Raw genomic sequence first — 13,712 nt, forward strand, 5'->3', positions numbered from 1 at the left:
TGCCCTTTGACAGCCCTCCTAAAAACAAAATCTGAGCACAATGTGCATTTAAGCCCACTTATCTCCAGACAAATCTTTAGGAAGCTTGCACATAATGAAGGCATATACAGACTCCAAATTTTGAGAAGTAGGACCAAGGACTTCTAAATAAAGTTGTTCTGCTTCACTAGCCTTCATGTTACTTAGGCCAGAGAATAATTCTGGCAACTGGAAATACTATTTTCTGCAACGCAGTTCCAGTTGTGCTGCACATTAACAGCTCCTCTCTTCCTCAAACCACAGGTACCAGACACCACGTGTTATTTTACCTCAAGTAATCACATGGCTGGGAGGCAAACAAAGTCTGCATAAATACCTCTAGACTTTGGCTTACTGTAACTCTGACAGGTCAGGGAAGAGCCCCAGGCATCATCACAGACATTTCACTGAGGGCACAGCAAACAGCTGGTGCAAAATCCTCAGTGCAAGTCTGATACTTTAAAAAATTCTGTTGCAGTCAATACACTTTTGAAGAGAGATACAGCCACTCTGAAACTCTGCTCTGCTAGGAGATAAAACAACGCAGCACAAACAAAACAAAAAATCACAGGGAAAAAACACACCTTGTATAAAACATTTTAAAGGAGGACTGGGGTTTGGGATCCACTTTTCCAGACCCATTATATGGGTCATTAGGAGTTATGCTCCTGCCTCAGAAGCTGCCATTTCTAAATCAAAATTTAATATTAGGTTAGCTGTGGATGTTGGAGAATTTATGAGCAATGACTTTCATAAGTGTAGAATGGCTCAACTCTTCAGAAGCTAAAAACACACGCTTCAAGGAACACATACCTTAGGTGGAAGTTCTGGTTGGTCGGTGCCCTCTTCCACCAGGATGTCTGTTCCTGTCCCTGGGCTGCCTTCAGCTGTGCTCCCCCCAGAGTGTGTGTGTTCCCTCCTGTGCTGCTCTGAAGTTATCAGGACCCTGTTGACTGTGCCCATGGCTGCCTCACGGCACAGGGCCATCAGATCAGCCCCCACAAAGCCCGGAGTCAGCCGTGCCAAATGACGGAATTCAAACCCCTCAGGGAGCTTCAGTTTTCGACACAAAGTCTGAAGAATTCTAAGCAATAAAGGGGAAAAAAAAGAAAAGATAAAGCTGGAGAAAAAGCTGTTACTTGGTTGTTTTTTGTTTGTTTTTTTTCATATGAAAACAAACAGCATTTCATGCCTCTTTCAATCCACATGAGCTGATGTAGCACAGTGGGAAGTTTTTGCTCAAGTAGGAAGTAACTAACACTGAAACCCACAGAACTGTGCTATAAACTTCCAATCACTTCTTAAACAAAAACCAACAGCCTCAACCAAGCATTGCTAGTCAGTGGTTTTGGTGACATAATTATTCCAGGTCACCTTTCAACCCTAATTTATATACAAAACTGACAGGCTAGGTCTCAGTGTACCACAGAGTTATCCACTGATACAATTAACCTGTATTCCTAACAACCTAAGCCTGCACTGCCTGCTCCATGCCACTTTTTAAAAATTTATCTACTGAATAACATCCACAACAAGCTATTCTGCAAGAAGTACATGAAATCAGGCTGTGTGAGAAGCTCTGGTTTCATCTCCAGTATCTTTCCCTGACCACTGAAAGCAGAGTATAAGAATACAACAGCAAAATAACACTCCATTGGGAAAATATTTTCAAAAGGCAGCACAAACCAAAGAAGTTCAGATCGGTAACATACTTCTAATAAAAACTAACTCAAATTATTTCTAGATCAAATAATGTAACTACAGAAAAGTTATGAAAAAATAATGTGATTAAACCCTTCAAAACTCTAAAATTATAATATATTTTATCTGTTTCCCTCCCCACTAGCAAGTTCCATCATCATTCCTTTCAATCTTTATTAGGGCTAGTAGCCTGTTTCTCGAGATTTTTTCAACCTGTCTGACAAGAGCTGTAGTGAATCAATTGAGTCAAAGTGTAAACAGTTCAGAACTACAAATAGCTCATTCTGAATTTGCAGAAGAAAACACCAGGTAAAGCAAGATCTCCAGGTACACTTTCTGATCTCACTCCACCCCCTAAGGCTGCAGAACCATAACTAAGCACTTCAAATCTTGCCTTCAGCAAGACTCACCCTGTAAATCAGCACACTGTCGGGACTTAGAAGACCTATGCAACACTTCCATTTTAAAATAAAGGAACAAACCAACACCACCAAGCCTTCCACAAAACAAAACAGAAAGCAGGAGGAGAGAAGAATTTAAAAAAGAAAATCATCAGTCCCTGTAACACCTCCTGGAACACAAATACAAACAAATAATAATATGAATGCCTGTGACTCCACTCCAACCTCTGAACGATCTCTACACACCAGCTGGTCTTCCATTCACAACTCCTGTCCTTCAACACTGTGCTGTTTCTGGGAATATCATCATTTTTACATGTTTCTAGGAACTATCAGAGAATCACAACTCTCCTCAGGAGACTCATTAGCTCTACCTCTAACCATCTGCATGTCTTGCCCACAGTCAAGAGGAACACAATTACTACAGGGCAGTAAATCTGGAGGAAGAAGGGAGGGAAGAGAAAAAAAATAAATGGAGATATGGCCAAAATTAAAAAAAAACCAAACTGGAAGTATGGCTAGGGTGGAATAATGGCCTGAGTGCTGACAATGCAAAGTGGGCAATACTGCAAGTAGAAGTGTTTGCCTCTTCAACTTAGAAATAATGATTATTTGAGTATAAGAAACTTATCCTTTAACCTTTATTTCCTTTCCAAAACAAGATAAGTTGTAAGTTCTTCAAACTTCCCTTCTTGTGTTTTTTGCTGTTGAGGAAATGAGTAGCAGTTCCTTTTTCAGTAAAAAAGCAAAAATGGATTTATTTCTTTTAACTTAGTCTGATAGTCATAAATCTTTGGAGTAAAAAGGGACAGTTACACAACACAGGATGACTGCAGCTCAGCTTTATGCCTGGTGTATTTCCATGAGGAAAGGGATGGAAGAATCCAGGCCTGTGCTTAATGTACAAATGAGCTTTACTTAATTTATGTTCCTAATTTAATAGTTACATATGGAGCACCAAAGACAGAATACTAACTTCCTGAACATAAGAAAAGATACATTTGACTCCATCATCTGTACTGTTAAGGCACTTGAAAAGCCATGAACATAATGTTTAAAGTAGATCTGCACACAAGAAAGGAAATTTCTCCAAATAAAGGCACAGGTACCAAGACAAAAAGGTGATCACTTCAAGTCTTCTACAACTTTTCAGTGTGTGCTGACCCACAAGTGTGTACAGGTACAAATAGAACTAAACACAATAAAGTAATTTTCCTTAATTTGTATGTTAACTTACACATTATGTACTTATTTATCAACACATCAAAAATAAAGTTTAAATTTGTAACACATACTTCTCTCTTGCCCCTTCATCTGGGATCCCTAAACAAATTTCTCTGTCAAATCTCCCAGCTCTCCTCAGTGCAGGGTCCAGGGAGTCAGGTCTGTTTGTTGCTCCAATAACAAGGACCTGGGTAGTGGCAGCCACATTATTCAAGTCTAAGGGAAAAAAGGAAGGAAGTCAGTACTCATACTCACTGTCCAAACTTTGTTCCTTATATCTGTGAGACTTTCTCTTTTCTTTACTAGTGCACATGATAGTAGTGTGACTAGTTTATCAGCAGAGATAAACTAATAACAATCAGACTGAACTGCTGCTCATCTCTACTATCTAAAACTTACATTTTGCACAATGAAGCAAAAATTTTAAAATTAACAGATTAATTAATTATTAACAAGTTCCCCCATTATAAGTGTTTATACAACAAACAGGCTTATATAATGATGCACAGACCACTACAAAAATGTTGTAGTAACACCCTTTCAAATTTATTATGATCTTGCCACCACTCCCCAGAAAAACTGTGAAAATAAGAAAAATTATTGTCACTATCTCCTCTGAAGTAAGTACAAGTCACTGCTGAAGGGAAGCAGACAGTGAGCCTGATAATTATAATCAGGTTTTAGCACAGCTGCTCCAGAAACTCACCATCCATGCAAGTCAGGAACTGAGCTACAATCCTCCGCTCCATGTCCTTCGATGCGACTTCTCTCTTTGGGGTGATCGCATCGATCTCGTCAATGAAAAGGACACATGGAGCGCTGGACTAAGGAACAAGAAATTCACAATTACCAAATCACTCTGATACAGTGCATTGCAAGAAAGAAATGTTTCAGGTTTCCTGATCTGTAACTCTTACTGTAAATCTGCTGCACAGCCAACTCCTGGATCAATTCTGTTGTTCGTGCTGACAATCTGGAGAGTCACCAGACTGTGAAACTCCACTGATCTGAAGCTATGCAATAATTAAGGCATGAGATTTAAAGTGTGTCTACACACTGTCTAAAATTTAAATATACCTCTGTGTCGCCTTATGTTTCCCCTAATTATTCCATTGTGAATGCCTGCTGAAGTCCATAAAGGAAAATCACACAAGAAAGGTCTGGTTTGGTTTGTTGTTTGTTTTGTTAATGACATTAAAGCTGTGGAATTTCAAGAGCAGAATTACTGACACACAGAATGAAACAAAAGGAGCAGTAGGTGGCCATGGAACTTCAAGACTACTACAGAGCCCCACCATGTTCAAAGAGCAAAAATGAGCAGTGAGAAACTCCCACAAGCATTGTAAAATTCCATGAACTTCATCAAAAGCCAGCAATAATATGGGTTAATAATTAGCATAACTAACATAACAGTGCTTAGCTGATGTAAGATCATTGATATTCCCAAAAAGCACTAGTAGTGCAAAGGAATACTTAAGGAAAACACTGGAATCCTGCTACAAAGAAGACCCATGTAAAAAACCCGCTGCACTGGGTGTTCCCAGGCGCCGGCAGCGCCATCTCGTGGTCATTCCCTTTCCCGCTGTGCCAGACAGGGAAAGGAATCCTACGGATCCCACTGCACCAAAAAAACAGGAATAGTCTTTTCCCCTGCACAAAAATTATGTGGAAAAACTACTTAAGGGAATGTCAGAGACTACTGAGGTTTTGTTTTAGACATATTTTATGCAATAGATGTTATTTCTGCAATGGTACTTTAGAGCAACCTCCCCTTGATAACTACATGTACAAAACATATGTAATTTCTAAAAACTCCTTGCCATAACCTATGTAATTTTATTCTAAGAAACTTCTTAACAAGGCTCCTAAAAAATTAAAATTTAGTATGAACAGGAAACATAACAAACAGCTCTGCAATCAACCGTTTTGCCTGTTTAGGGGTATACTTTAAATACCTACATACAGTTTCAGGGAAGGGTAGAAAAATGAAATAAAGTTGGAAAACCACAACATTTTCAGAGGTCAGAAACAGAAAACTGACAATAAATAAAACATCGGCCCTATACTAAAAACCAGATACATCTGCATTTCTTTAAATTAAAATTATCTCAACCTGTCTTGTTTTTTTTGCTTCCTACTACATCCAGAAGTCACACCAAAGCAAGACTTTAACTTTTCTCCTGCTCTTATCATGTTTGTTCCAAATTTCCTGCTTTCTACCTAGACTGCCAAAGCCTAAAATCTCTCACATTCACTCAAATTCCATGCCATACAAAGTTAGCAAAAACCCCTTGTAACAAAAAAGCACAATGATCTGCTCCTAATTTTTTTTATTTTATATACCAAGCCAAGCAGATCCAAATATGTAAATAATTTATATTGCTCTCTTTACATTGCTATGATGAACCATCTTTTGTCAAGGCCTCAGAATAGTAAGCTTTGTGCTCTGTGACATCATGAGAGTACAATGGAATTCTGGTCACAGAAGGGGAGACAAGTCGCGTGTGTAGCAGGATAAAGATTCACTCACATTTACTCCAACTCAAACCACAGCAACAAAGTATGAATCTTTACAAAGAAAGACAAACAATTCACAGAGCTATTCCCAGTGGGTGTCTTACCACTGCCTGCTCAAACAGTTCCCTCAGTTTCTGCTCAGATTCCCCTGACACTCCAGACACAATCTCTGTTGCTGCCACCTTCAACATTGGGAGTGCAAGCTCCTGGAAGAAACAAGGAACATTTTATGATACATCCAGAGGCTAGAAATGCTGGCTGCCTTTGAGGACAAATATTTTTCAACATGACATCTTTTAATCCTACAAATTACTCAAGGAAAAATCCAATCTTGAGGAATTTTTAAAAAAATATAAGGAACATGATCCAACTTAAAATGGAAAACTAAGCATTCCTTAGCAGTGTGGAAGATATTCCCCACCAGGTTTGGCTCCCAGAGTCCTGTTCCAGAAATATCTGTGTAGGATTTCACAGTAAGACACTTGTAAAGCTCGCATTCAAAGTTTTCTGCTATTAAAAATAAATAAATACAACTGCAACTTTAATAGACTGTAGCACAGTAGTGCTACAGATTGCTGCAGCCTATTTCAAGCTCTTGGAATTACATATAAAAGAAAACTATCCCTAATTTAACACAAAAAAAGAAAATTAACCCTAATTTATGCAACTCAAGGCCACCAGAGACCCTATGGTGCTCAAAGAAGACAATTTGCATGAAAGAGCACTACTGAAAATCTCCTATTTAAGAAAAAAAATTAAGAAGCAGTCATTAAATTTATTACATCTCAAAGTTTTTCACTTGTGACATGCTTCTTTCCTGATATGTAGTACCCTTCCAGCATAAAAATACTTACTGAAGCATTAAATATCATCAAATTATTCAAAGGGTTCAATTTTACAATAAGGTATTACAAAGAAAACATTTAAATCTTCTTAATTGGAACATTTTAACAATGTCAAAAGGGTGTAACCAACATTTCAGGAAAAGGTGTCAGTATTTTCCTTATCTGCACTACAAAAGCCCATAATTCACGTGCATCTAGATTTAAGGTTATAATAAGTAACATTTAAGGAGCAACTGTATTAAAGAAAAAGAAATCAAAAAAGTTATCACTGAGAGCCCTTAAAACTCCTTAAATTTATATCCAAAACAGGAACAGTGGCACAGCAGCTTCACCATCACCCCAAACTATTAACACCAGTAGTGTCATGTGCTCTGAAAACATCAGTAGGACACAGGCAAGGCAAGATTCAGTTTTGGAATTCAGAAATCAGCTGTTTAACAGGTGTCACCCAACAGAATCAATGTAATGCCTCATAAAAGGTGGTAAGGTTGAGTCCAGACTCAAACAGTATGGTAAATGTAACCAAAATTATCTTTCATTTATACCCTCCTCAAAACACTTGTGCCCATATTGCTCTGTTCTAGGAATGCCTCAAAACAGTTAAATCACACATAAAACCTTGTCACTATGACTCTTTATACATGAGGTTCTATCAAGTAAAGATTCAGGTGGAAAGGAAACAAAGGAAGTAAGGATTAACATATTTCAGACTAACACAGGATGGCTACAATGAAAAGCTCAAGTCTGTTCTGAAAGAAGATTATTCTCTTTCCCTCTAGAAGTAACTCAAAAAAGGAAGAAGCTGTAAATGTGAAGCCATCTCACCCCAGCAATTGCCTGTGCCAGCAGTGTCTTCCCACACCCTGGTGGCCCATGTAAAAGAAAGCCCCGAGGTGGAACCACTCCTAAGTGGGTGTAAACCTCAGGATGACGGATGTGAAGGAGCATCTTGCATATTTCCTATTAAGAACAAGAGAAATCTCCATTTAAATTGCAGAAATTAGTATTTGCTATTCTTATAGATAGGGAAAAATAAAACAAATTCTGTTTAACAATCTGAATTCAATGATTGCTTACAGAAAGACTGATCAGAGAAAAACCAACAACCTTGTTGCTGTTGGTATAAGCAGCTTTGCTCAGTGCCATGTAGATGAACTCTGCAATATTTCTTCTCTGTCATTTTTCACAACACATTTTATTCAGTCCATCCTGTAGCCCACCAATAAAATTTTAACTAACCTTTAATGTTTCATCATTGCCTCCTACATCCTCAAACTTCACTGAAGGGTGGTAAAGCTCTGAACCCTTATTTCTCACTGTTAAGGAGGAAAAGACACAAATTTGGCCATGGTATAAATGTATTTGCTAATACTGAACAAAATGCACTCAGCCTAAAAAATAACTAAGCACACAGAGTAATATTATTTTTTAGTAGTAGACACAGGACTGCAATATATTTTTAATGCAACATTAAGGCTAAACTTCCTTTAAAAACTGCCTGGGGTCATTTCTCTACACATCAGAAGATACTTCTTTGGTAACAGACTTCATGGTCTAATTCCAACTCTTTGTTTGGAGTAACACACCAAAAATAACTTCTCACCTTTCTTAAGTAACATGGATTCAATTTCCCCATCTACATCAGCAAATTCTCCTTTTTTTCTTTTTGCTCTCCTGCCCTTTGTCTTCTTTCTTTCACTCTCCAAGACAGAAAATTCTGTTGATTTCTAAGATATAAAAGCAGAATTATGTACACAAAACCTTCCAAGTCAGTAAACTTCTGCAAAAAGTTAACAGAACAAAATGTGTGTCTATGATGCTTAACTTGCACAGATTATATAAATAAAGCAAGGGAGGAACTTACACCTTCTTTTTGCAGAAACTCTTTCTTTGTACTTAGGATTTGCCTTATTTTTAAATGGGTTAATTACAACAGTAACTTTTTTTTGTTTTTGTTAAGAGAACAGAGAAATGAGCAAAAAACCAAACCAAAATCAAAAAATCCCCTCAAAACTACTAACCAAAATCAGATACCAGTTATTTGCCTGCCATAGAGGAATCCACTTTGGGAATGAATACAACTATACAAATGTATTTACTCCATTGGAAACAATTTTTATTTCTAGTAAGTCACAAGGGGGTATAAGAAAATGTTATTCAGTGGTAACACAAGTTAAGTGCCTGTGAGAAAAGGAGTATTACAGGATAAAAAAAATAAAAAGAAGTTTCCTGTTTTCCCCAGGGTCACTAAGACTTGACCACTGGCTAAGGAAGACCACCTGCTGTGGCTGCAGCAAGCCACAGGCCAGGTAGGCTGGTCACAGGCAAAAGCAATAAATAACAGCTACATTCCACTCATCTTTCTCTTGGTATGGGCAAGAGAGCCCTTCATATTAAGAACTACATTTTCCTCCATAAAAACCTGGAAGCATCTCATTATTTGACTTTCTACCTTCCATAGAAACATGCATGAAATGGGCCAATTCTTTTCATGCATCTACTTAGAACACCTTGGGCTTGTGAAACACAAAGTACCTCAGAAATTGGTCTCTTTTCCTCTCCTTCCCCATCCTCAGAAAGGTCAATGAAGAAGTCTTTGCCATCAGGAGTTTTATCAATGAACCAGCCACCATCAGAGATCCATCTTTCACCTCTGGATCCTGGTGTGAGGGTGCTTGTTTGAGGTGCTGTTCTCACACAAGGAGAGGTCTCCACTGGGCCATTTTGTGGAGTGGGTAGAACAGAATCAGGATTTCCTTTCTTGTATAAGCTTAGCAGGGAACTGTTCATCTGGTTTGTAGACTGTAGATTTACACATTTACACATGAAGAAAATACATGGGACAGGTTTTAACTTGGATTATTTATACTTACAGGTCAATGAAAATTATTTCATAAACAATTCAGCCTTATCCCTGCTGGAGAAAATAGGCAATGCATCTTCCAACCCACACCTCTGCAAACCAAATGACTGTATATAAACCCATATGTGCTGGCTGAAGGGCAGCAGCCTTTGCAATTTACCCTGGAATGACTCCTGTTAATGGGTAGGCACCTCTTTTGGCAGTAGCTGGAGATGTCAATTCCTTCAAACACTTTATCCATTTGATAGCCAAGTCCTTCAGGCTTTCAGTGTGCCTTCCCAAAAGTGATTCCCCACCACAAACTCCTCCTTTTCCTTCAGAAAAGAGCCTCCTTCCAGCTCCACAGATTCTCAGTTGGAACTGGTAATTCTGACTAGACCTTATCTCTATCTCCCCTTTTAAATTTTCCAAGTGCAATTTTACAACATAGAATCATATGTTATACAAATATAAAATACAAACTTACTAGATCTTCTGGATAATCATCATAGTCAGAGTCATCTGTGCCACTTCCAGTAGTCCTTAATAGGGAAAGAAGACAAAAACTATTAATTTATCAGAGCAAAATTGCAAGTGAGACATCTGTAAAATAAAACAAAAGCAATTTCTGCAATGTGGCTCCCCATAATCATGGTATGTAGCCTAATGCTGGAGAGAAATTCCTGACTCCTATGCTCATAATCTTCGACCGTGGAAGTTAAAAAATGCATCCTTCCCAAGTGTGTGATGAGTTGGATCAGCTTGCTAACCTGTCTGAAAGACAGAGCTATATAAAAGTGATGTAGGTTCATTCTGATTCAGTTCACCAAGGGAAATAGGACCAAATCACTGCTGAACCAGACAAACCCCTCTGACAACAGTGTCCTACTTTCCCATGAGACCCTTAATATCTATCGCAGGTTGGAGAAAACAGAACATTCCATGAGGTTAAGGACTGGGTTAGGATTCAGGAAATCTTCATTCCAATCTCACACCCACTGGTGATTTACTCTGAACAGCCTGTCTGGTAGTCTCATCTCTCAGATGAGCCCAGTATCTCCCACACCCAAGAGCAATTAAGAACAAAACAAAGGAACTGAAGCACAGGAGGAACAGGGTATTATGTGGAAAACTATCAAGGAAGCCATAATGGTGTCCACTAATTTAAGGCTGTATGTTCCCCACTACAGATAGATCATGATTGGTTCTAATATCTGCTTGTCTTCAGTGCCAAAAAAGTTTCCAATCACTACAGGTAACTTCTGAAGAAGACAAGCCTATGGGAAATCAAGGACCCACCTGCACCCTTGAAACAACCAAAATGTAACAAACCAAACCCAGAATGCTTTAAAGAAATGGTAGCAGCAATGGCATTATTAATCCAGTTGTAAAAATTCTTCTTACTCATTTTTCTCTTGTTGTCTTGCTCTTTTTGCCACATGTTCAGATTCTAAAACTGCCAAATCTTCACGTTCTTTTTCATTACTGATTATTTCAAACACTGCAAGAAAAAGTTCAACCACATTAAGAATTAACAGCCAAAGCATAATCAAATAATTTGGCATCTTGGACACAATATTAACAGATCTACCTTTTGCAACTTGTATTCTAAAGGCATTTCTTTTTCTTCGTCCATAATCTACACTGAAAAAAAAAAATAAAAAAAAAAAGAAGGTTACACCAACTGATTTTTCCCTCAACAAGTGTCATTCCCAGTGGAAAAGGTACATGGGAAGTTGATTCCCAAGAAACTATCTGTGTGAAAATGTGATCATCCTGCTGAGTAACTGAGGAAGGTTATCAGTGTCTTACTGGATCTTCTATCTCCCCCACCATGCCTGCACTGAGGAGTTATTTTCCCCCACATTTTAAACTCACTGGGGTAAACCCCAACATGCTGCAACAAATCTGCAGCTTTTTATTTAAAACAAAAAAAAAAAAAAAAAAAAAAAAAAAAAAAAAATCAACCCATAAAAACCCAAACAACAACTAGATCTTGTAATGTCAATGCATTAATAAAATATGAGTCATTAAATTTATCAGAAGAGGGAAACAATCTTATTGTTTCAATTAACCTCAACAATTGGTAATGAAGGTAACAGAAAGAAAATTACAACTTTCATCATGAATGTAAAAGAACAAATTAATATATTCTACATTTTGAACAGAAGACATAAGAAGACAAATCTTGGCTCACCTGTAGGTTTTCTGCAAATCAGATGCTAGAATTCCAATGTCAACATACTCCCCACATTTACTGCTTGCAAGATACTGAAATGAAGAATTTTAAAAGCAGGGAATAAAATCTTTGTCAATCACTTCACCAGAACAGCTTGATCAAATATGCCTATTTTAAATTCTGCCCTCTTTAAAAGTTGAAATGAAAATCAGAATCAACTTTTCACTACCTTGCAACACACCAGACAGTATTTCCCAATGAAATGGGAAATGCTCATTAAAGCACAGGTTTCTGGGCAGCTCTGCCTCCTGGGGAAAGGCAGCATCCTACATTTAGGGGCTTTGATGACTTCTGCTGGCTCAGCCCTGTTACTTTTATTTAGTAAGAAAGCTGACTTTGTAGCCCACACACCATCTTATTGTCTTGGTTCCTCTCAGTTATTCTCCTTTTGGTTTAGATCTCCTGCCCTAAAAATGAAACATCTGTATGAATCAGCATGGATACTCTCATAAGAACAACTTTAATCTTTACAAGATATTTCAGAGAATACTATGAAGAACTATGTTAATAAGGTGGATTCTATCAAGCCTTTTTATTGCCCTGGCAGCAGCTAATTCAACCCATTTTCAAACATCAATTATGATAGTGTGAGAAAATGTATTAAATTTCATGTACAACTGTACTCCACTTGCTTTCTTCCCCCATTCTCCAAATCAGCAGCGAGAACTTTTGATACCATAAAGATGGGTTCCTTCTTTAAAATTGGGAAGAAATATAGAATCATCCTAAAAGATCTGGTACCACAAATGTCACAGCAAGGAGGATTTCAAACCCTCACTTATATTAATAACTCTACACAAAACAATCAAATTGAATACATATTTAGCTTTTACAATTATGTTGAACTTCAGGTCCTCTTGCTCTGCATGAAACATCAAGGCTACCATAAACCCAGCTGGGTTTTCCACTTTGGAATAGCAGAGACACACTCAATGTGATCTTCTGAATTAAACCAAGCAAGTTTCCTTGAGCAATCACTGTCTCATTTTAAGGAATTAGAAGTGGAGTACATTTATACAGAGGCTCAGAAACCTGGTATTCAAGGTGCAAAGTCATTATAAACTATTGTAAGCACTGTGCCACTTGAAAGAATCACAGTTTTCCCTGTTGTTGCCACATTTATTTGGGAAGTAATCCCATTTCCCTCTTTTCTCAGCTACTCAATAACATCACTGTACTTGTTCCCAAAGACAAACAGCATTTGCCAGAATCACAGGATCAATCAGGCTGGAACAGACCTCTGAGAGCATCGAGTCCAGCTCATGACTGAGCATCACCGTGTCCACATCCAGTCTTTCCTTAGACACCTCCAGGGACGGTGACCCCACACCTCCCTGGGCAGCCCACTCCAATGTCCAGCACCCTTTCTGTGCAGAAATTCTTCCTAATATATGTGTATACACACACATACATACATATATTTACATCCACGTACCTAGAGACCACATGTATATATATACATCTATATATGTACATATGCATACAGATACACACCATGTGTTTCTATATATACACACCATATACATACATATATATATATAGTGATAATTGACAAATGATTCATGTTAATCATAGAAGTTTTGGAATTTATATAAACCAGAATACTTAAAATAAGAAAATAACATGGACCTAGATAAAGGGAAATATATGATTAAACTCATTCTGTTTAAATACCCCTGTTATGAATATTGTGTACCGAGTTTGTAAAAGAAAAAAAAAAAGGTTTTCCATAGTCTGAAAGGTTTTTTTGCAGAATCAGATTTCCTGCCTTTGTGTGATCAATCACAAACTATCTGCTAAAGACCAGACTTCCCACTTCTGCTGTTTTTTATCTACCAATGGTTATCTACCAGATGGTTACATGACCAATTGTCCGGAGAGCTGTCCCACGGAAGTTTGGAAGTTTCTTTGACCACCACTGCTTA

The 13,712-nt window shown here is 37.9% G+C and overlaps 1 protein-coding gene across 1 annotated transcript in view; it reads right to left on the reverse strand.

Moving 5' to 3' along the window:
• Positions 1 to 13,712, reverse strand: part of NVL (nuclear VCP like) — a 42,096-nt gene that overhangs the window by 27,698 nt on the left and 686 nt on the right. Inside the window, exons 2-13 of the mRNA XM_056487920.1 lie at positions 11,746 to 11,819; positions 11,140 to 11,192; positions 10,953 to 11,049; positions 10,036 to 10,090; positions 9,242 to 9,508; positions 8,310 to 8,433; positions 7,946 to 8,022; positions 7,532 to 7,666; positions 5,966 to 6,067; positions 4,051 to 4,168; positions 3,416 to 3,560; positions 832 to 1,102 (exon numbers count right to left, since the gene is read on the reverse strand). Coding sequence (XP_056343895.1) covers positions 832 to 1,102; positions 3,416 to 3,560; positions 4,051 to 4,168; positions 5,966 to 6,067; positions 7,532 to 7,666; positions 7,946 to 8,022; positions 8,310 to 8,433; positions 9,242 to 9,508; positions 10,036 to 10,090; positions 10,953 to 11,049; positions 11,140 to 11,192; positions 11,746 to 11,819 — 1,518 coding nt within the window. The remainder of the gene's footprint in view (positions 1 to 831; positions 1,103 to 3,415; positions 3,561 to 4,050; positions 4,169 to 5,965; positions 6,068 to 7,531; positions 7,667 to 7,945; positions 8,023 to 8,309; positions 8,434 to 9,241; positions 9,509 to 10,035; positions 10,091 to 10,952; positions 11,050 to 11,139; positions 11,193 to 11,745; positions 11,820 to 13,712) is intronic.

This window comes from Oenanthe melanoleuca, chromosome 3 (genome assembly GCF_029582105.1).
Source record: "Oenanthe melanoleuca isolate GR-GAL-2019-014 chromosome 3, OMel1.0, whole genome shotgun sequence".
Classification (NCBI taxonomy): Eukaryota; Metazoa; Chordata; class Aves; order Passeriformes; family Muscicapidae; genus Oenanthe; species Oenanthe melanoleuca.